General features: G+C 41.3%; 1 protein-coding gene across 1 annotated transcript in view; it reads right to left on the bottom strand.

Moving 5' to 3' along the window:
- LOC107112743 (contactin-associated protein-like 5) overlaps positions 1-22,429 on the bottom strand; it is a 279,687-nt gene that overhangs the window by 13,093 nt on the left and 244,165 nt on the right. The window contains exon 13 of the mRNA XM_015413933.1: positions 10,032-10,250. Coding sequence (XP_015269419.1) covers positions 10,032-10,250 — 219 coding nt within the window. The remainder of the gene's footprint in view (positions 1-10,031; positions 10,251-22,429) is intronic.

Raw genomic sequence — 22,429 nt, 5'->3', positions numbered from 1 at the left:
GACTAGAACATTACCACCTCATCTACATGGTAAGATATCTCTATGGGGGGAGATCACCAATTTTTATGTACGTATTCCTTCTAGCTATTTACTCTTTTTCATTTTTAGGATTCCTATACTAAAAGGACTGAATAATATATGTCAATTTCATTGCTTCTAATGGCAATTGTAATCTTGTTGAATTATTATTAACTAAGAATAAGGCCTGTTGTGGAAATAAATACAACAAGCTTTAGAAAGAGGATATGGGCGGGTGCCCTGACTTTGGGCACTCAGGAACAATTTGCACAGTAGGGCATGACCCAGAGCTTACCATTTTCTTCAAAGGAACTGATCTCTACCTCACCTGGAGATTGGCAACAATGGTTCCCCAGGATGAAATGGCTGGTTTGGAGAGTGGAGCCTATGGTATGGCATTGTACCTGTCTGAGAACCCACCCCTCCTCAAACCCCACCCTCTCCAAGGTCCACTCCTCAAATCTCCAGCAATTTCCCAACCAGGAAGTGGCAACCCTATCTCCTTCCCAGCCAACCATCAACGTACCATTATCTGCCCCTCTGACTTCAGCTTTCTGTCTCTTCCTGCCTCACTGCAACCTTTACCTAGGAAAAGTAGTATTTTTCTTTTTTTTAATAATAGTTTTTTTATTTTATCACAAATCAACATACAAAATGAACAAAGACACACAAACATATATTACATACAAATTGGGGGTCTTCTGAATCTATGTAATGATAATCTGTTCAATTACTCCTTACAGTATCCAGTTGGTTATAAAGCTAAAAATATTTTATCCATAAAGTCCTTGGAAGCTATTTGTAGATAATGGCTGCGGTCACACGCAACATTAGCCACGCAAGAGATACAGAAGACAAGCGGAGTTTCCGGTCGCGATCTCACCAGCACATCTGGGAAGCGTAGCGCTTCCGTGGCACAACTGAGGCTTCCTGCCGAAAAAGCGCAGCAAAAAACTAGTACCTTGGAGGTACTAGTTTCCAGAAACTGCGGGGCAAGGGCGGGCGTCTGATCGCGTTTCCGGTGGTATCCGGCGCCCGCCCATGTCCCCTTGCGGAAAAGGGTTTTTTTCCCCCCACGTCTCCGTGGATGCGCACACGCACCCAACGGAGCATGCGCATTCGTAGTGTACACAAAAAAAGAAAACCAGTTCGCCGCGCCGCGCGCTTCTTCATTGCGCGCAGGCGTGTGTTGTGATCGGCACCTCTCCCTTGCCATGGAACCTCCACAGTACCTCCACAGAACCTCCACAGTAGGTCTGATCGCTTTACTGCATGTTATTTTGCCCCGGGGCAAACAGCCACACTTCTCCTCTGCAGTTTCCTGCCCGTGTGGCAGGGGCCATATCTATTATATCTCTAATATGTGTTATGGAGTTATATAGTTCATTTGTTGTAGTCTTCCAACCGAGTATAAAATCTCGACCATGTATTGTGAAATTTTTCTTCTTGTCCTGTCAAAAATAAGGTTAATTTGTCCATCTCTTACATTCAATAGAAATAATTCAGGAATAAAAGGTATAATACAAGTCAACATTTTTTGTAATATTCCGTGGATCCAGGCCCAATATTTTTTTAACTCTATCACATGTCCACCAGATATGAAAAAAGGTCCCAGGAACTTTCTTACATTCCCAACAAGCATTTGATAAGCTAGGATAAAATTTTGCTAGCCTATCTGGTGTCATATACCATCTATAAAATATTTTTATATGTTCTCTTTATATGCAGTTGCTTTAGTGATTTTTACATTCATTTTCCAATCTGGAGACTATTGATCTAAATTTATATTATGCCCAACATTTTGTGCCCATTTAATCATAGAGCTTTTAACTATTTCATCTTGTGTTTTATATTCCAACATTAATGCATACAATTTTTAATACATTTTCCCTCAGAACTTAAGATTTTGTCTACTTCAATTATTTGATTGGATTTGCACTGTCTTCCACCAAGTAAGATCTGGATTTAGGTTTTTGATGTTTTCAACTGATTTCAACTCATTTTTATTGTCCAAAAGTTCATCATAACAAAACAGTCTTGACAGCCAAGTTTGGGTTTGTGAAGGCTTCCAATGGAGAGTCCCATTTTGGAATTTTAGTATAAAAAAGTTTTTAAACTTCTTCCCATACCTTTAATAAGGTTTTCCTGACAATACGTTGTTTAAAATACTTATGGATCTCATCTCTCTCATACCAAATAAATGCATGCCAGCCCAGTAATAAGTCATATCCCTCCAAAGCTAATATTCTAGGATTTTTTGTTCTGGTTTCTTACTCTCCACGCGTCAATCAAATTGTATTCTTCTGCTAGTTGTAAAAACGAATTAGGAAGTTCATTTCCTTTTCTCTTTTGTTTCATAGTTACTGTTCTTCTGTCTACCAAACTATCAAAAACTGTGTTGTAGTCTCCCATCACACAGATCTGGTCAAAATCATGTTTGGATATGAGTGAATGTAAAAGGCTATAGAATTTTTCATGATTTTGGTTTGGTGCATATATGTTGGCAATCAAAATTGTCTTTCCTTGTCTTTGGATTTGGGTTAAAAGAATTCTGCCATCTTCCAAGCAATAAAGGATCTCAGGTTGTAGCTGCTCCTTTATATATGTAACAAGTCCTATTTTCTTCTTTTCTTTATCAGAGGAAATAAAGATTTTTCCTATTTTTTATGTTCCAAATATTTTTGGTCTTACAGTCTTATATGGGTTTCTTGCAGACAAATCACATCTAGTTGCATCTTCTTCAATTGTTGAAATATCCTTCTCTTTTGTGGTGCATTTAGTCCACTAACATTGATATAAATAATTTTAAGTTTCTTCCTGTCCATTTTGTGGTTGTGGTTGTGTGGTTGCATCATCTTTACTCTTTTGTTTAATTCTTTTAACTATTTGAGATGCCGGAATATTTTGGTTTTTGGATTTTTTCCAAGGCTCATAAGAGAACATAAGAGATGCCAATGTTAGATCAGGCCAAATGCCCATCCAGTCCAACACTCTGTATCACACAGTGGCCAGAAATACCAGTGCTATCAGGAGGTCCACCAGTGGGGCCAGGACATTAGAAGCCCTCCCACTCCCAAGCACAAAGAAGACAGAGCATCACTTGCCCCAGAGTCCCTATCTATACCTTGTGGCTAACAGCCACTGATGGACCTCTGCGCCATATGCTTATCTAATTTTCTTTTGAAGCCGTCCATGCTTATAGCTGCCACCACTTCCTGTGGCAGTGAATTCCATGAGTTAATCACTCTTTGGGTGAAGAAGTACTTCCTTTTATCCGACCACTCATCAATTTCATTGAGTGCCCACGAGTTCTTGTATTGTGATTGTATTGTATTGTATTGTATTGTTTTTGTATTGTATTGTATTGCTCCTAGTACATCTTTATCTTTATCTTGGTCCTCATCTTCACTCTTGTTTTTTTCTTCCTCAGGGTCTAACTCCATTCTGTGTACTTTTAAAAAATCTTCCGCTTTAAACACCAAATTAATTTTAAACCTTTTCCCTTTAAATGTGATACCTTCTGGGAACAGCCATCTGTACGTAATTCCATTTTTTCTCAGAATATGTGTCAGCTCCATGTATTCCTTCCTTTTCTCTCTAACTTTCCAAGGAATTTCCTTGAAGATCTTTATTTCTGTGTTCTCAATCCATAGAGGTGTGGTGTTTGCAGCTTTAAGAATTTCATCTCTAAAAGTCCTTTTATAAAATCTTACATGAATTTCTCTGGGAAGGTTATTTCTTTTGGCATATGCTGAGCTCATTCTATAAACCACGTCAATTTCGGAATATACTTCTTCTGCACTGGGTGCACCCATATACTCAGCTAGCATCTGGGCCATCAAAGTCTTCTCATCTTTTTTTTTTCCTAGGCAATTTTGAAATCTGAGAATATAAGCAGCTTTAATTCAAGTCTGATAAGATCTTCTTTCATGGATTTCTGCTTATTGGACACCTTTTGAATTTTAGTCTCCATTTTCTCTTGTCTTCCAATTGGGTTGGTTTTTTTAAATTACATCACAGATTTCTTGCTTAGTATCTGTAAAATCCTTCTGGAATTCCTCCAGGTGTGTTGACATCTTCTGCATAAAAGAATCCATCTTACTCTGGAGTAGGCCAACTGCTGCTGAAATTTCCATTTGGACAATATCTTTCATTGAATCTTGTATCAATGCCTGAAGATCTTTGAGATTAAGTTGTGCCAGATTAGCGTTGACAGACCTAGGTATCCCTATAGAGGTACTTGGTGTTATATTTATTTTTTGGCCTCTTTAACATCTGTTCCACTGGCCATGTTAAAAGTTTTTCTTAATACTATTTGTGTATAAAGAAAATTTAATACCTTGTGTCAATACTCAAACCAAATATCCTTAAAAACCCAAGAGAATGATCAATGTTTACAGAAAATTTAGAACAGCCAGTACTTCTGAAGTGAAACCTTTACCATTTGCTAAACAAAACCTTTCCCAAAACATCCAGTTATAACATTAGTTCATTGGCATAGCAGGAGACACAATGGCTGAATTCAGACTGGCAGTTTGGTCCAATATAGGCAAGTTTCACAAATGAATTAAAGGGGCCAGTTCACACAGCCACAGCTCTCAGGTGTTCCCCAGCCATATTCAACCCATCCTATGACAATTCCCTAACACATTAAAAAAGTACTAGGTGAAAGTGGTAGAAAACCCTGGAGAGTGCGTTGATCCTGCTTCCTGGAAGTGTGCACACTAAAAGCCGCAAACAAGCCGCATTGCTGCACCTATGTGCATAGGTGCATGTCACGGGAGTGAAAAAAGCTGCTTACAGCTGCGCCTCTGCCGGGGGCAGTCCAACAGTGCAAACGCTCCCTTGTGCCTCCTCCCCGGTATGCTCCCGCATCAGTAGGTGCAGTGCGACTGGGAATCCCCGGCACAACTTGGTCCGGGTCTTTTTGCCCCACCTCCCTCATGCTTCATACTTCCATTCTGTCCTCAGCCAACATGTAGCACAGCCAGATACCAAGAACTCAAAATAATAACCACAGAGTTTATAAACTATATTGTGCCCAGATGGAATTTTTAAAAAAGAAAAAAATGAGGAGGGGGGGAAGAAAGTGAAACTGGCTAAATGTTTTCTGCCTTCTATCTTCTATCTTCAGCAAAAGGGATCCAGAAACAAACCAGCTCAGCCAGAGTCAAAGTTAAGTTTATATTCCTTCAACCCAAGGATTTATCCAGATTACAGTAAATGCATTTTACATAAAAGCCCAAAATAAAAGAAACAAAGAGATCCAAAAAGAAAAGAGAAAAGGAAATTGATTCCCAAAGACAGTAGGGTATTGTATTCCAGAATGGGAAGGGTCCAGCAACCAAACAGTAAGCCATAAAAAAGAGAGAAAAGAAAAATAATCCACAAAAAGCCAAGGAAAAGGGGAAAAAAGGATTAATATTTTTAAAAATCCACAGAGAGCCAAAGAAAAAGGAAAAGGCAGATTAAAATACCACAAAAATATCCACAGTAAAAAAAAATAATCCACAGAAAGCGAAAGAAGGAAAAAAGCAGATTAATATTCCACAAAAATATCCTCAGTAAAAAAAGAGATGGTATTACACACCCCTTACAGAAAGCGGAATTTTAGCAGATAAATATTTATGTTATAGATGAATCTAGCTGTATATCCAGACATTTTTATTCAAAGGCTAAAGGGTGATCCAATTATTCTACTGGATTCACACAAGTATAAAAGGTATTCCACCAGCAAGTCAACTGTTCAGGAATCCAGCATTTAAAGTGTTAACGCTGTCTCTCTTGAGCCCAGAAGCAGATTCAGTCACTGTTGATGCTTTTGCAAGCTGCTGGAGATGAAAGAGGGAGGAAATCCTCCGCTCTTCAGTGGTAGTATTTAACAGTTAAAGGGCTCAGATCAGATCAGAGAGTTGTAATGCTTTTGCAGAAAAAGTACTTACAAAGTGTAGGTCTTTCTTGGATAATTCAGAAGTAACTCCACAACACCCCATGTGCAGGGATTCACCACTTCGGTCTCATGGCAGTCATGAGAGCACTTGCCGGTTCCTTCCTTATAGGACGATCTGGGGCTACAATCCTCTGCCGTTGCAGAAGGAGAGCCTGGATCAAGTCCTCTAGAATTGGGCCCACTCCAGGGGAAACCCAATGGACCTGGGAGCCCTCAGGTCCACTACAGAACCAGCAATTCGAACGACGATCGCAGGAGCAACCCGCGAACATGTCCGACTCCGCAGCGCAAAGGCCCTCTGCTCTGAAAAGTAGTCTTTCTCCACAGTGGGGACCAAAGCAGCTCACATCATTCTCCTCTCCCTCTTTTGGTTTGCACAACAACCCTGTGAGGTAGATTAGGCTGAAAGTCTGTGAGTGGTCTGAAAACACGCAATCAACTTCCACAGGAAGAACCTGGGTCTAGAATACCCTGCTCTGAAGTGCTAACTGCTATATCACACTGGCTATCATGGGAGGGCCACCTCAGCAGGGTACAATGACACAGAGCCCACCATATTCTCCAGGGGAACTGATCTCTGCCATCTGGAGAGCAGTTGTAATTCTGAGTGATCTCCAACCCTCACCTGGAAATTGGCAACAATGGTTTCCTAGGAGGAAATGGCTGGTTTGGAGGGTGAAGTCTATGGCATTGTACCTGTCTGAGGTCTCACCCCTCCTCAAACCCCACCCTCTCCAGTCTCCACCCCTCAAATCTCCAGGAATTTCCCAACCTGGAGGTGGCAGCCTTATCTCCCTCCCAGCCAACCATCAACATAACGCTATCTGCCCCTCTGACTTCAGGTTTCCATCTCCCCCCCCACCTGCAGCCTGTACCTAGGAAAAGTACAGTATTTCTTCACAGTGGGAAGTGACCTCAGCAGGGTATAATGACACAGAGTCCACCCTGCAAAGCAGCCACTTTCTCCAGGGGAGCTGATCTTTGCCATCTGGAGAGCACTTGTAATTCTGAGTGATCTCCAACCCTCACCTGGAGATTGTGTATATAACAACACAGTCAAAAACTGTAACACTATACCCAAAGATAATTGACACTAGATTCAAAACATTCTTATATTAACAGTGTAGTACTCTAAATCTAAATAACCATTCAGATCCATTCCAAAGACACCAATGTAAATAGTCCAATACAGTTCAACAAATTCCTAACAGTTAATAAATGTCCACAAAACTAAGAGGAATAACAGTTGTTAGATACCCACAAAGCACAGTTGCTAAGAGGTACGGTGACAGCCCACCCAGGTTCCCATCCGTTTCCTTTCAGGAGTTCATCAGACTACCCCCCGGTGATGGAGCACCAGGCTCTACATATTTCTCTTGACTGTATACAGCAGTCTATATCTATTCCAACTGGCTTGAATAATAGAGCCTCTATTATTAATAGAGATAGAGAAAGTATCTGGAATCTTTGTCAAAATAATTTTGAGTTCAAGATTAGTAGTCTCATTTCTATATGTTTAAGCAAGTCTTTAAATGTTTTTCATTGATATGTTTGTACTATTCCACACTTAGGCTGAGTTCAGACTGGCAGTTTGGCCCAATATAGGCAAGTTTCACAAACAGATTAAAGGGGCCAGTTCACACAGCCACAGCTTCCAGGCGTTCCCCAACCGTACTCAACCCATCCTATGATGATTCCCTACCACGTTAAAGAAGTACCAGGTGAAAGCGGTAGCAAACCCTGGAGAGCGCATTGATCCCACTTCCCTGAAGTGTGCACACTAAAAGCTGCAAACAAGCCACATTGCTGCACCTATGCACATAGGCGCAAGTTGCTGGAGTGAAAACAAGCCGCTTATAGCCACGCCTCCGCCAGCGCCGGACCAACAGTGCGAACACTCCCTTGCACCTCCTCCCCAGTATGCTCCCGCATCAGTAGGTCCAGTGCGACCAGGAATCCCTGACACAACTTGGTCCAGGTCTTTTTGCCCCGTCTCCCACACGCTTCATACTGCCAGTCTGTCCTCAGCCTTAGACAGCCAAACACTTATGTGCATAACTGTACTTAAGTTGCATGTTTTGTTTGTTCTTAGCATTGCTCTAAAGAAAACTTTCTTTGATATTGTTCTTTAAGACAACGGTCGGCTTAAATATCTATAAGTAACTTAAGATAGAAAAAAAGTGTATTTGAAAAGTATTTAAATATATTTTCTTGAAATATATTTTCTTGATTGATTCTGCTCGTATTGTCACAGTATTTGCTAGTCTTAGTTGTTTTTTTACTGTGACGCATTGACTTTTTAAACTGTTATTTACACATCAGGGGATAAATTGTCTATGCCTGGTGAAAAAATAGGTTCATTACAGGGTGAGCTGCACCGCGGGTGGAGCGGAACCGGGGGGGACCAGTTCACCAGCATCTTCCTGCCAAGAATGCCTCTTTCTCCAGTAATTACTCAAGCCGTTTTAAAAAACAGGTGAAATTATTTGCACTTCCCCAGTGCCCACTGGCAGCCTCCTGTGCTTCCCCAGCCTCCTGCCCCCGAATCGATATCTGGCGAGAGCAGCAGCTCCCTCCCCTCAGGGTGCAGCTATTTCAGAGGAAGTCTCTTTGTCACCCCAGCTTGTTACTGCATTGACACCATTCTTTTCCTGTCGTCTTCACACACAGCCCACTAGCTTTGTCTGTGTGATAACATCACTGAGAAGAAATGCAATAAAGCTGTCAAAGGTGGGGGAATTTCCCTATTCTGCATCAGTTTGGTCTTAATGCTACTGTCACATCATCACCTCGCTGGCTACAGGGCAACTCCCTTTCCCACCAAAATGTCCATATCAACTGTGTGACTCAAACTGTTAATCTGCCCAGCAAGTGATGGAATATTAATAGACATGTAGTCAAGAAACAGGTAAATCTTTGTATAGTGCCTAGATACCAGAATTTCTCACATTCTGATGGAGGACTCTGGAGAATCTGACCAAGCAGCTCTGACCTTGCATCTCCAGACTTTGCCCTGTCAATATGTTATATGCTGTTTGCCCAGGTTCATTCTTCTCTATGTAGTCTCATGATTTGTGGCAATTGCAGCGCCTCGTTCTTGGATGTTTCACTGCTCAGATTTTTGTTTGTTTGTTTGTTTCTCTTCCATGCACCTTGATTTTTCAGCAAACTGATCACCAATCACTTCTTACTATAAGATATTTTTGTGCTTACTGTTAAACTCCTGCACCAAATGACAGTGTTACAAGGCATCCTGTCAGGCACATTTCAATCTTTTGTCTGAGGAAGGGTTCCCCGCCCGCCCCCGCCCCCCGGCCGCGCAGGGCTCTTTTTGTAGAAGGAACTCCTTTGCATATTAGGCGACCCATCCCTAAATGTAGCCAGTCCTCCAAGAGCTTACAGTAGCCCCTGTAAGAAGAGCTCTGTAAGCTCTTGGAGGATTGGCTACATTAGGGGTGTGTCGCCTAATATGCAGAGGAGTTCCTCCTACAAAAAGAGCCCTTAAGTATGGAACACACAGCAGCTGCTGGGGACTGTATTCATACAATAGTTGTGAGGAGAATGAAGTTTTGTTATAGGAGCTGCTGATGTCAGAATAATACCAAAACCTGCTTATGTGAGCATCCTTGCTACTTTTCTTCTTCTATATTGTCTATGCAGAAGTATTTGGTGTGATTTCTTATTCGTGGATCAAATCCAAGCTGTTAACTTTTTGAGTTTCTAGAAAATGCAAACACACGTGCACAGTCAATCAGGAATTCAGTTGAGTTTCTTTGAACTCATGTTCACTGGGACATGGAACAGTTTTGCACATTCATTATCCTCAAAGTTCACCTATGCAGTATGATGCTACTTGGCACTGATTCACTGAAAACACATGCATAATTTGAACTAGCAACATGGGTGTTTTGATTTATTTATCTCTACATGTGGCTTACATTAACAAATATATCTTCTAAGATGCTTGTCTTCTGTTGTCACAGCTCAATTATGTAATAAGAAAGCAGAACAATCAGATTGAGACCTCATTACACAAGCCTTCCATAACATTAGCTAAACATACCTGATGAAGAGTATATTGTAGTAGCTGTATTTGCATCAACGTCAGCTGAAGACCTGCAGATGGATTCTATCAAGGAACCCAGGACTGTCACTGGTGCTATACTGGGATGTCGCAAGGCGGCTTTCAGGGGAGCTATGTGGTTGTACTGGACAGAAGACATGCATCCAACAAATCCAAACGTGTTTGCCTTGGATACTTCTGGGTCTAGTCCCTGACTATCTGTAAAATACAAAGCAAAGGGAGGCTGTTTAATTTGTCTTTCTGTAATTGAATCTGAGATTAGTTTTCATTCATTACTTACTCACGATATAATTATGTAAATATAATCTTAAATTTAAACATCAGTTACTGGCATACACTTCTCATTCCATTAGCTTTTTTAAAGTATAAGTATGGAAGTAGCTTAAAAAACAACGACAGTTGGATTTGGATATGGGACTTCTGAGCTGAAATCCTATACAGATGCTTTTTTTTCAGACTTGAGCAAATGTATTCTCACTCTTCCCCCTCACTTTCCCATTTGTAAAATAAAAATCAATGGTCTCCTGCACAGCTTTGTTGTAGCATTTTGATAATTTTGTTGTTAGCCATTCAGTCGTGTCCAACTCTTGGGCCAGCTCTCTCCACGTTTTCTGATCATGTACTGTTTCTTTGAGTCATTCCATGCTCAGGCTGGTGTTGACTTTCATTATGTCTAGCCACCATGTTCTTTGGTGGCCAGGTTTCCTTTTGCTGCTAACCAATCCCGGCATAATTGCTTTTTCTAGTGAGTTCTTCCACATGACATGCCTAAAATAAGTCAGTTGCAGTTTTGTGATTTTTCCTTCCAATGGCATGTCTGGTTTTATGCACTTTAATACTTGTTTGTCACCTTTGCTGTCCAAGGAATGCGCAGGAGCCTTCTCCAGAGCCACAGGTCAAATGAGTCGATTTTCCTCCTGTCTTTCTTCTTCATGGTCCAGCTTTTGCAGCCATAGGTTAGTATGGGGAACACAATGGCACAGACTAATCTGCATTTGGTTGTTAGGCTGATGTCCTTCCTCTTCCATGTTCAATTCAAGCTCTTCATTGCTGTGCAGCCCAGTGTGATTCAGCATTTTATTTCTGGACTGCATTTGTCATTTTTGTTGACCTGTGATCGTAAGACAGTGAATTCTTCCACACATTTGATCTGTTATTTTGACATTTCTATTCTTCTTGGTGGTCATGAACTTGGTCTTTTTGATGTTTAGGAAGAGGCCAAACTTCTCACTTTCTTCTTTGATTCTCTTGATCAGGTATTCCAGGCCTTCTTTAGTTTCTGAGAGGAGGTTTGTGAGAGCCAGTTTGGTGTAGCGGTTAATTGCGCAGACTCTAATCTGGGGGAACTGGGTTTGATTCCCCACTCCTCCACTTGCACCTGGCTGGATGGCCTTGGGCAAGCCGTAGTTCTGATAAGAGCTGTCCTTGGAAAAGAGCAGTTTCTGTCAAGAGCTCTCTCAGCCCCACCTACCTCACAGGGTGTCTGTTGTGGGGAGGGGAAGGGAAAGGAGTTTGTAAGCCGCTCTGAGACTCATTTGGGTAGTGAAGGGTGGGGTATAAATCCAATCTTTTCTTCTCTTATCTTCGTCAGCATATCAAATATTGTTGATATTCCTTCCTCCAATGTTTACCCCGATTTTTGACTCTTCCAGCTCTAGCTTCCTCATGATTTTTTTTTTTTTGCATACATGTTGCATAGGATAATCTTACAATAGAAATATTCATGGTCAGTCAGACTGAAGATAAGTTCTGGGATACATTCGTAGCATCTGGCCAACACCATTACATATAAATCATATTTTCTCTATCGAGGGCTCTTATTTACTTAATGACCCAATTTACTAGAATTGTGTGATTAATTTATTCAAGTATACTTATACTTTAAAAAAATATCCAAAATGCTTTACAAAAAACAGTATACAGTGCAATCCTAAGGGAGGAAGTCAATACACTCAGGGAGCCAACTGACCTTTATGCTGGATCCCTTTCATCACAACTGAGACACAGGCCCTTGAGCTGGCATGGTGGGCAGCTCTGGGGGCTTGGATGGAGATAGTTGGCTCCCTAAGCCATTTCAGCCCACTAACAGAGGCAGAAAGTTATGCCAACAACAACAACAAAAACATGATCCATAGACACCAATTATACTAAATATTGAAGTGATCCCGACTGCTGGGGCCACAACCACAAAGCCCGAAGTAGCTCAGAATGCTGACTACGGGTGCAACCAATTATCTCCCTTTCCTGCAGCATCCAAGCCCGCTCCCCAGCACCTGATCACAGCCTTTCCAGCCCTACAACCCCCCCCCACTCAGACAGGCTGCTGCACAACTTATAGAGCGTGTGACACGAGACTCCGTCTCAGAGCTCCCTGCTGTGTGGACTTACAGTGAGCAATGAAGCACTTTGGTGGCTGGAAAAGCACATAGAGGGAGTTTAGCACTACTTGGTGAGCATTTTGCACCAACACCAAAGGGGAGAACAAAGTCCGTGCTCTGTGGCTGATCTCTCCCATTTTAGAACCAAAACACATACTCCATCTCCAAAGGCAAGACTCAAAGGGGTGGCTGTGCACTGACAGGTAAGAAGGGGCCTGTTTCCCAAACCTGGGCCGAGTTCAGACTGGCAGTTTGGCCCGGCAGCCAAACGTTTCAGGAGCGTTTCAGAAGCAGATTAAATGGGTGGGTTCACACAGGCACACCTGTCAGGCATCCCCCAGCCATACTCAAGCTGTCTTGTGCCGCTTCCCTCCTGAGTTTAAAAAGCACCAGGTGAAAGTGGGAGCAAACCATTTGTCTAGTGGGTTCATTCCGGTTCCCTGATGTGTGAACAAAAGAGCTGCTAAGGCAGGAACAACCCGCAGTCATTGATAATAGGCGCTGGCTGTTTCCACGGCAGGCGCCCATGCGCATAGGCGCATGCAGTGGAGTGCAGAAACAGCCACTAACAGCCCACCAGGGGTGGGCCTCCAGTGCAAACGTTCCCTTGTGCTTCCTCTATAGTATCCTCCCACTTCATTCGCTGCAGAGTGAATGGGAATGCCATGACCAAGCCGTTCCCGGTCTCTTCCGGGTCTTCTTTGCCATGACCCCCTAGCACTTCAAATTGCAAGTCTGAACTCGGCCCTGGTTTCCCATTCCCCTTGCTTGTGCCTGGGAGTCAACCTGGCAACCTCATCTCCCACACCCTTCAGCATTGCAGTTGAGTGGGGGCAGCAAGACCAATGGCTGTTCAGCACCATGCCCCCCCCCCACCACCACAAGGACTGGTATGTGGGGAGTGCTCCAGCAGAGCTGCTGGGTGAGGGAGCCCAAGTTTTTAGCTCCACACGGGAAGTGTGGAATGTGTAGATGATATGTCAGGTCCCCCAAGTGCATCTGAATATGCCCTCAACAGGTCACAACTTGTTAAACTTCATGTCACCTCATGTACCCTAGAAATGGTACCTCATACCAGGAGAAATGGCAGAAAGACTGTAAAATCACTTTAAATGAAGAGATCTGGGGGGGGGGGATATGGGCATCTATAGTCATCAGTTTTATCAATAAAGCTTCAGACCTTTAAGACTCTTACTAGATGGTATTATACACCTAAAAAGTTTTCTCATCTAAATACTGATATTAGTCCACATTGTTGAAAGCAATGTGGATGTGTAGGTTGCTATATCCACTGCTGGATGGAGTGTGATATAATTAATTTTTTTGGGAATATAATTATACAAAAAATAGCTCTAATTGCAGGCCATACTCTTGAGTTGTTATAAGATAGACAAAATTTGCCCATATCAACGAAGGGTAACAATCACAATAATACTGACAATAGCCAAAACGACCATAGCCCATTGCTGGAAAAGTTCAATAGCTCCTCCGCTCTTTTTGTGGCATAGGAAATTATGGGAACATTACATAATGGCAAAGATAACTGAACAGTTGAATTTTAAATGCGTAGAGAAGTATAAATCAGATTTTGAGTCTATTTGATACCCTATATTGAACTATTTAGAACAACATGGTGAAATAAAATTAAATGCCGGATCTATATAGATTAGTTTCAATTTTTAATTTTTAAAGTATAATAGAAATAATATAAGCATTTGAAACTGGATATTATTTCTTGATAGTTTCTGTTAGTTTGTTGTACATAATTTTAACTGTTTGTAATTATTTGTGCAATTAAAATTTAAAAAAATCTATTAAAAATGTGCCCTAGACTTTTCCTTGGCATCTGCTGCCCCTTGAAATGAGATTGTGGAGCTTCCGATTTTTGGTGACTCAATAGCGGATGTGTCTCTCGGGCATTTTTTCATTCCTGAGGACACAATCCATGAACCAGCGAACTGAGAGGGGGTGCGATCGTACGCATCCCCCCAGGGGCCCTTGCAAGGGCTCCAGGTCATGGGGCACCGAGGGTCACCTCTCTGCCGGTGCGCTGCCAGGAAATTGAGGCATCCTGAATGCCCTGAAGGTCTCACCACTGTGTTCCCACCCTGGGACTAAGAGCGCTGTGTTCCCACCCGGGACTAAGACCGGGACAAGTGCGTGGAGGCTGAGCACTTTACACGTTTGATGGTGAGATCTACATGATCAACATTAAAAGTGAGTTGGGTTGAAACGAGCACCAGAGAACTGGCTGAAAGTCCCCCTTAAACTAAGAGGGGGGGCGGGTACCCCCCACATAATTAAAATGGACTTTAAGCATGATTGTTTGAGGGGGACGGAATTAAAAGTGATATAGGACTAAAGTAAGGAACTTACAAGAGATTTCCAAGTGGCTTGCAGACTTTAGAGACTTTTGGCAAAGCACAAAAAGACGGAGAAAGATAAGCTTCAAAAACCTAAGCCTTCTTCAGGAAGTGCCAGCCCAGTGAGTGCGGTCACATGACCAGACACAACCATAGACTTTTCAGAAATGTTAACAGAGGCTTTGCGACCCCTGCTGGAGCAAATGAAGACGCTTCATGAAAACTTTGCTGCACAGCAACAACAACTAAACGAGACTGTAAAAAAAAAACCATAGCAAACAGTAGAGAACTTGAAAGAAGTGGATGCCACTAAAAAAAGCTTAAAAAACAAATGCAAGAGATGGAAAAGAAGAGAAACTCTGATGAGGTGCAATTATTACAATTTCAAATGGAAAAGGCAAGCTTTACCCTGAGGTTTCAGGGGATTCCTGAGAATAAAGGGGAGAATATCAAACAGATTATGGCTGATGCTTTGGGACCAGTTGCAGATTTAAAAGCGGACTTTCTCTTAAGCGAGATGGATGTGATCTATAGATTATATTCAGAATTTATAAAGAAAAATAATCTACCCGGGGAGGTGGGGGTGAGGTTCTCCAGAAGACAAGTGAGGGATCAGATCCTAAAAGCTACAAGTGGAACTACCCCCAAAATCGACGGTAATGAGATAAAAGTTTTAAAAGATATTCCCTTTGAAATAAGGGAAAAGAGGAATAAATACAGAGAGTTGGCATCTCTTACAAATGGATATTACCTGAAAGATTTCTCTTCAGATATAAAGACAAGAAGGAAAAAAAATTGACTCTGTTATGAAAGCATGAGAGTTCCTGCAGCAGCAATCGGGACCAGCGGGAGAAGATGATGAGGATAAAGGGAGAGATGATGAATCACCTGCTGAAGAATGCTCAGACTCGGAACTTGGGGTGGCTGCCCCTAAGCAAAGCTACCATTTGAGGGAAAGAAGATACCAAAAAATGAGATGCTGATTCTCTCTGAAGTTTGCTTTTAATCTTACAATTGACTCTTGTTTAGAATTTACTAAGTCAGACTACCTGGACTCGAAGCATATAAGCAACCTTTATTGTTCACTTGCAATGTAACAATTTAACTTTATATATCAGAAGCTGATAATGTAACAATTGTAGTAATTCCACCCCTTGGGTTTTTAATGGTTATGCTTTACTTTCTCCCATAGTATGTAATTTCCCTATCCTGTTTTTCTTGTAGTTTCAGAAAATAAAAAAATGTTAAAAATATGAGATTTTACATTCATTGTTCTTCTGATGACCACAACACCTAATTGCTGATTCACAAGGATGTTTACAAACAGTGATCTCAGAAGACCAAGCTGGTTTTTTTACCAAAAAGACAGATTCGAGACAATGTAAGAATAGTAATGGATGCAATTGAATATTATGAGAAACACCCTGAACAAGAAGTAGCCTTTTTATTTGTCGATGCCGAAAAGGCATTTGACAATCTCAACTGGAAGTTTATGCTACAGATGATGGAAAAAATAGAAGTGGGACAACACTTTAGAAATTGCATTGAAGCTATCTATTCTGAACAAAGAGCTAAATTGAATGTAAACAAAGAACTGACTGATAGCTTCAAGGTACAGAAAGGCACTAGCCAGGGTTGTCCCCTATCACCGTTATTATTTATTTGGGTGTTGGAGATACTTCTACACCTGGTACAATGTGAAGTAGTAAAAAAGACTAAATATCTTGGTATTGAGTTAACTGCAAGAAATATAGACTTATATAAGAACAATTATGAAAAACTATGGACTAAGTTAACTCAAGACTTTAAGAAATGGGACAAAATGAATTTGTCACTGATGGGAAGAATATCAGTCATAAAAATGAATGTCCTACCACGTTTGATGTTCCTGTTCCAAACAATACCAATACTTAGTAAGACAGATTTGCTACTTAAGTGGCAACAAGAACTATCAAAGTTTGTTTGGGCAGGCAAGAAACCGCGAATCAAGATGAAAATTCTTTGTGATGCCAAAGATAGAGGTGGGTTACAATTACCAAATCTTAGACTATATTATGAAGCGGTCTGTCTAACCTGGATGGAACAGTGGGTGAAATTAGAAAATGATAAGTTACTGGGGTTAGAAGGCCATGATTGTAGATTTGGTTGGCATGCATATTTATGGTATGACAAAACAAAAATGGATAGCTTTTTTAAGCTTCATGTGGTAAGAAAAGCACTATTTGTGGTATGGATGAGGTATAAAAAATACTTTTGTGATGTAAGACCATTGTGGATTGTACCAGTGGAAGTGTTAACATCTTACTCAAGACATAGAGATAAAGATTGGTTGCCATATAAAGATCTAATTAAAAAAGTGGGAACAGAATGGGTAATGAAAAAGCAGAATGAAATTGAATATGATTATGAATGGCTGAAATATATGCAGATTTTTGACCTTTTTAGATCAGACAAAAGAAACTATGGTTTTAGAGAGGAAAAAAATGAGATTGAAATGATTTGGGAGAGTGGAGGGGGAAAAAATATCTCTAAAATGTATAAAGTGTTACTAAAATGGTATACTGAAGATGAGACTGTAAAAGGGCAAATGATAAAATGGGCGATAAATATGAATACGGAAGTGTCTATTGAAACCTGGGAATATTTGTGGAAAAATTCTATTAAGATATCGCCTTGTACCAATGTTAGAGAGAATTGTTATAAAATGATGTATAGGTGGTACATGACTCCGAAAAAAATTGCAAATATGAACCAGAATATGTCAAATAAGTGTTGGAAATGCAAGAGCCATGAAGGCTCATTTTATCATATGTGGTGGACTTGTGAGAAAGCAGTTGACTTTTGGACAAAAGTCCACAAAGAAATGCAAAAAATCCTGAAATGCTCTTTTAAAAAGGCACCGGAAATTCTGCTTTTGGGACTGAAAATGGAAGAAGTCAATACGACTAAAAAGACCTTATTCTGGTACTTAATCACAACAGCGAGAATGATTTATGCACAATTTTGGAAAACAGAGAAAGTGCCAGAAATTGAAGACTGAAGTGACTTTAAAATATATCTGGAAAAGAACTGGGATGTGAAACAAAACTTAATATGTTTAGATCAATATTAAGTCAAATGATGTTATCTTTAGATTGTAATGATAAGAAATTGATATAGTTGATGATATGAAGTAATTTGGAGCGGGGGGGGGAAGCATTGCGGGAAGCCACCGGAGGGAGGGGAGGAATTGGGAACGGGGTAGACAATTGATAGAATGAAATGATTTAATTTTATATGTTGTATTCCCGCGAAAATAAAATTTGTTTACCAAAAAAAAAAAAAGGATGTTCCTGTGTTAATGTTAAGACCCCCTACTTGTTTTATGGTTGTAATTTAAGCCAGAAAGTAAGTGAAAAAAGAACACCTACATTTCCTTTAAAAAGTTGGAAAAGGAAAATATGTTTGAAAAAGCTCAGAGCTGTTTTTTCAAAATAAAGCTAATATTCTATAGCACCCTCCGCAATTATGAAGTAGTACAGTGCTCTGTTTCCTAGCTTGTTGTTTAAGGCACTCTTGTGGGATGTTGTAAGAATATTTTAGATATACAGTAAGTTCAGATATAACAGGAGAAAGTGTGATCATGATCTATCTGGTAACGTAAAAAAATAGTGTAGTGATGCATTAAAAATGTAGGAATCTAAAGGTCAATTGAAATCACCTGAACAAGGGTACTGTACAGGATAATTCTTAAAGTGAAGAGGTTATTTGCAATAGGTGGTTGTCGAAGTCCAGTAATGAAGATGCTACCCAAGATGAAGATAATGCAATTATCAGTAGGATTCCAAACCTAATGACCTTTTCTTTTGCAATAACTAGTTACTGGATGTTTAATAACCACAAGTTTTTAGGGGACTAAATTTTACATATTAATTCAAATCTGGCACCTCTGGCAGCATGGTGCCCTATAAGATAATAGCAATGGCACAGGGATGTCAGCCGGTTCATTAGCTATTGCACCTTGGGGTTCTGGAAATCATTAATCATATGTAGCCCTTTTTTATTAATCATTCACAAACCTGCTGACCTGTTGCCCTTATCTAATCACTGCCCAGCTGCAGCCACATATTATCAAGTTTCTGAAGGAGTTTAGCAAATTTGGTGGCACATAAGTCTCATTTTTCTCACCTTGACTTTTGATATTTCAGTTCTTACATTCTGAGGACTTCTTACCTTACAACATTTTAGTTAAATATTAAAGTTCAGGAATGTGAAAAGGATATGTGTACAGTAGAGTAGATTAATAATGGATCTGTAAACAGGCCTGTGCATTCTTTTCTCTTGTCTTCCAGTTTCTCATATAAGGGACCAACCAGATTTCAAAGTTCTACACCAGTGTTACAAGGTTACAACTACACTTTTATCTCCATTAGTTTCATGAGTTAATGTTGATGACTCAGCTGCAAAATTTTTGCAGGATTAAGGAGAAAGTGAATATTATATTTTCATTAGGAAGTTGGCTATGTGGTGATTCCCAGTGGAAAATCTCCACAAGAATTTGGGTTTTGAATTGTTATACCTATTGTTAAGTCTGTAGATGAACTCCCTGTTGTACCCATTTAATAAAAAAGAGAATCCTGAATTTTAAGACATCTGCACAGGGATGGTAAGTTCCTGTAGGATTCTTACTGTGATCTTTTTAGGACCCCAAACTGCAGGGGTCATTTTGTAGAAAAAGAGGTGTAGGAGCTCATTAGAATAACTTATTAACATAACTCATTTGCATATGCCACACCCCCTGACATCACCAGAAGTGTGTCAGAAGGCTCAGGCTCCACTGGGCTGTTTTGGATTGGTTGCTATGGGGGGGGGGACACACACACATCTGCCCTCACAGAGGAGGAAGAGCTTGTACCTGGGCCGGGGGGGGGGGCTCTGCAACTTACCTGGATGCTTCTTGCTCTTCGTGGCCTAACTGAGGGCTGCTGAGAACAGGGGGTGGGGCTTGTTGTATGTGCCCCCCCCCTGGGCTCCTTACTGCCAGAACTCCGCTCCTGTGCGCTCCTGCAGGAAATGACCCCTGCCAAACTGTAACTTCATATATGCGGCAGTAGGGGCTTGGGATGCAAAGCTCCTTAAAGCAACTGATGGTGTTGCTTCCCAGGGTTCTCTCCCATCCTAAAGACGGAACTTGACATCACATGGCACATTATCAAGCTAGGTGCCCTGATGTCTAAAACACTGTTGACAGAAAACTTTGTCTCCATTGACAGATATGGTTGCCAACCCCCAGTCAGGACCCGGAGATCTCCTGGAATTACAACTGATTTTCAAGCAACAGAGATCAGATCAAATCATCTTCAGAGGTTGGGTGCTGTGGCATCATATACCTGCTGAGCACCCTCCCCAGGATCCACCCACAAATCTTGAGGAATTTCTCAACCTGGAGTCGACAACCTTAATTTGCAGAGCACAGTATATAACTTTTTAGAAGGTCTTGGAGGCAGTGGCCGACCCATAGCTATAGTGGGGGGGTTTGGGAGCTCCAGCCCCTTTCTTAAAGGCACAGCCCCACAAGAATTTCTCCTGTAAATGCTTTTTTCAATCATTTAAAAACATTTTTTATAAAAAGCGTGCTCTCCTTTAAGCAGAGAGGGGTGCTGTAGTTGACTAATTCCCACCCTGAGCAAGGGGGCTGGAGTAGGTGACCTCTAGGATCCCTTCTAACTCTGTGTCAATAAATTGGTCTTCTTCAAGAGAGTTTTTTCTGCCTAAGTGATAGCTTTCTTGACTATAGAAGTCATCACCCTGACCTGCTAGCTTGTTATCAGAATTGTTGCTTAGGCTGGCAGAAGTGATTAACTTGCAGCAGCTGAACTGGTTGACAGCTTGGAATGAGCTCCCCGGTGAGATCAGGGCCCTGCAGGACCTGGGACAGTTCCGCAGGGCCGTAAAGATGGAGCTTTTCCGGCAGGCATTCCGATAGGAGCTGCACCTTATCAGCTACACCCTGTGCTGACTTACTGCCAGCCCAAGCTATCTGGAGTGGATGCAATGCTGAATGTGCTCCTAAACACACTTTACTATATCTGGATCACCATCAATATATTCTTATACAATTAGCCAGAGGGTTTTTTTTTCTGTGCGGATACTTATTTCCACCAACAGGGGGCTCACTCTCCCCCAACAGCTTTTCCTACATAGTCAGTAGACTTCTTGGGTTTGTAGAAAAATCCAAAAATTAAAAAAATCCCTTCAGGGACGGCTGAATTTCCCCCAAAACCTTTTGAAACGACCACTGCAGGGATCTGCTTCAGGCATCAATAGTGAGAAATTTGATCTCTGTAGCTGGGAGATCCGTTGTGATTCCCAGACCGCTGCCACTGCTGCTGTGGGGGGAGAGGAAGCAGGTGGGTGGCTAGGAGCACTGCCACCACTGCTGTTGCTGCTGTGTGGAGTTGGGGAGGAAGCAGGCAGGAGGCTGGGAGAGTGATGGGGGCAGAAAGAAAGAATGGTGGGGTGGGGGCAGAAAGAGAGAGAAAGAGTGATGAAGTGGGGAGGCAGAAAAACAAAGAGAAAGATGACAGGTCAGAAAGAGAGGAAGCCACATGAATGGAGGAGAAATAGAGAGTAAGAAAAGGGGGGCAGACTGGAGAAATAGTGTGAGAGAGGTAGGGGGTGAGGAGAGGAGAGGAAGCAAAGGTGTGATGAATGAGATAACCATCCCGCAAGTTTCTTGTGGGTCTCCACTTGTTAATGGTCTAAACTGTTTATTGGGTGTAAAATTTTAAATAATAAATAAATAAATTTAGAGGTCTGTCCTTGTAATAGCTTTCTACTGGCCAAATGGCTTTTCTTTCTGCACTGATAAAACCTTTTGAATGTGCTCTGACTTGAACACCAGCTTGTATTATAAATGAAGCAGTAAAGGTATCTGGTGTACAATCTCAACCCCTTCTGGATCACAGATCTCAATCCCTGCCCTTCTTGGTTGTCAAAATCATGTAAGGAGATTATTTCACTCCACATTTTATTATTAATAAATCTCTGATTTAGATTATGTTCCCCTTTGTCCTTGAAAGAGGTGGTTATTTGTCCATAACTGAAAAATCCTTCATTGAAGAAAAAAATGCATTAAACAATTGCCTAGTGTCAGATTGACTCTTTTAGGATAGGGTGATTATGGCAGCAATGGTAGAGCAATTCCATGTTTTCCTGGATGACACATCTGCTCTTGACACTCTTCAATATGTCCTCAGGCTTAGTTGTGTGATGGAGACTGTACTGGTGACCCTAACTGACAATATTTGTTTAAAGACTGCCAGGGAGGGGGAACTCAGCACCTCCCTAGGCAGCTAATTCCACTGTTGAATGACTCTTACTGTAAAAAAAAATCCTAATATTCAGCCAGTACCTTACTACCCTTAATTTAAATTTAAAATTATTGTGAGTCCTCTCCTCTGTTGCCAACAGGAACAGCTCCCTGCCCTCCTCTAAGTGACAGTCCTTCAGATACTTCAAGAGAGCAATCATGTCCCTCCTCAATCTCCTCTTCTCCAGACTGAACATTCCCAAGCCCCTCAGCCTTTCCTCATAGGGTTTGGTCTCCAGGCCCCTGATCATCCTCATCACTCCTACATTGCTAATGAGCACCATC

This window comes from Gekko japonicus, unplaced genomic scaffold (genome assembly GCF_001447785.1).
Source record: "Gekko japonicus isolate JY-2015 unplaced genomic scaffold, Gekko_japonicus_V1.1 scaffold1788, whole genome shotgun sequence".
NCBI classification, from domain to species: Eukaryota; Metazoa; Chordata; class Lepidosauria; order Squamata; family Gekkonidae; genus Gekko; species Gekko japonicus.
The sequence above is the reverse complement of the archived record's forward strand: the minus strand, read 5'-3'. Positions and strand labels throughout refer to the sequence as shown.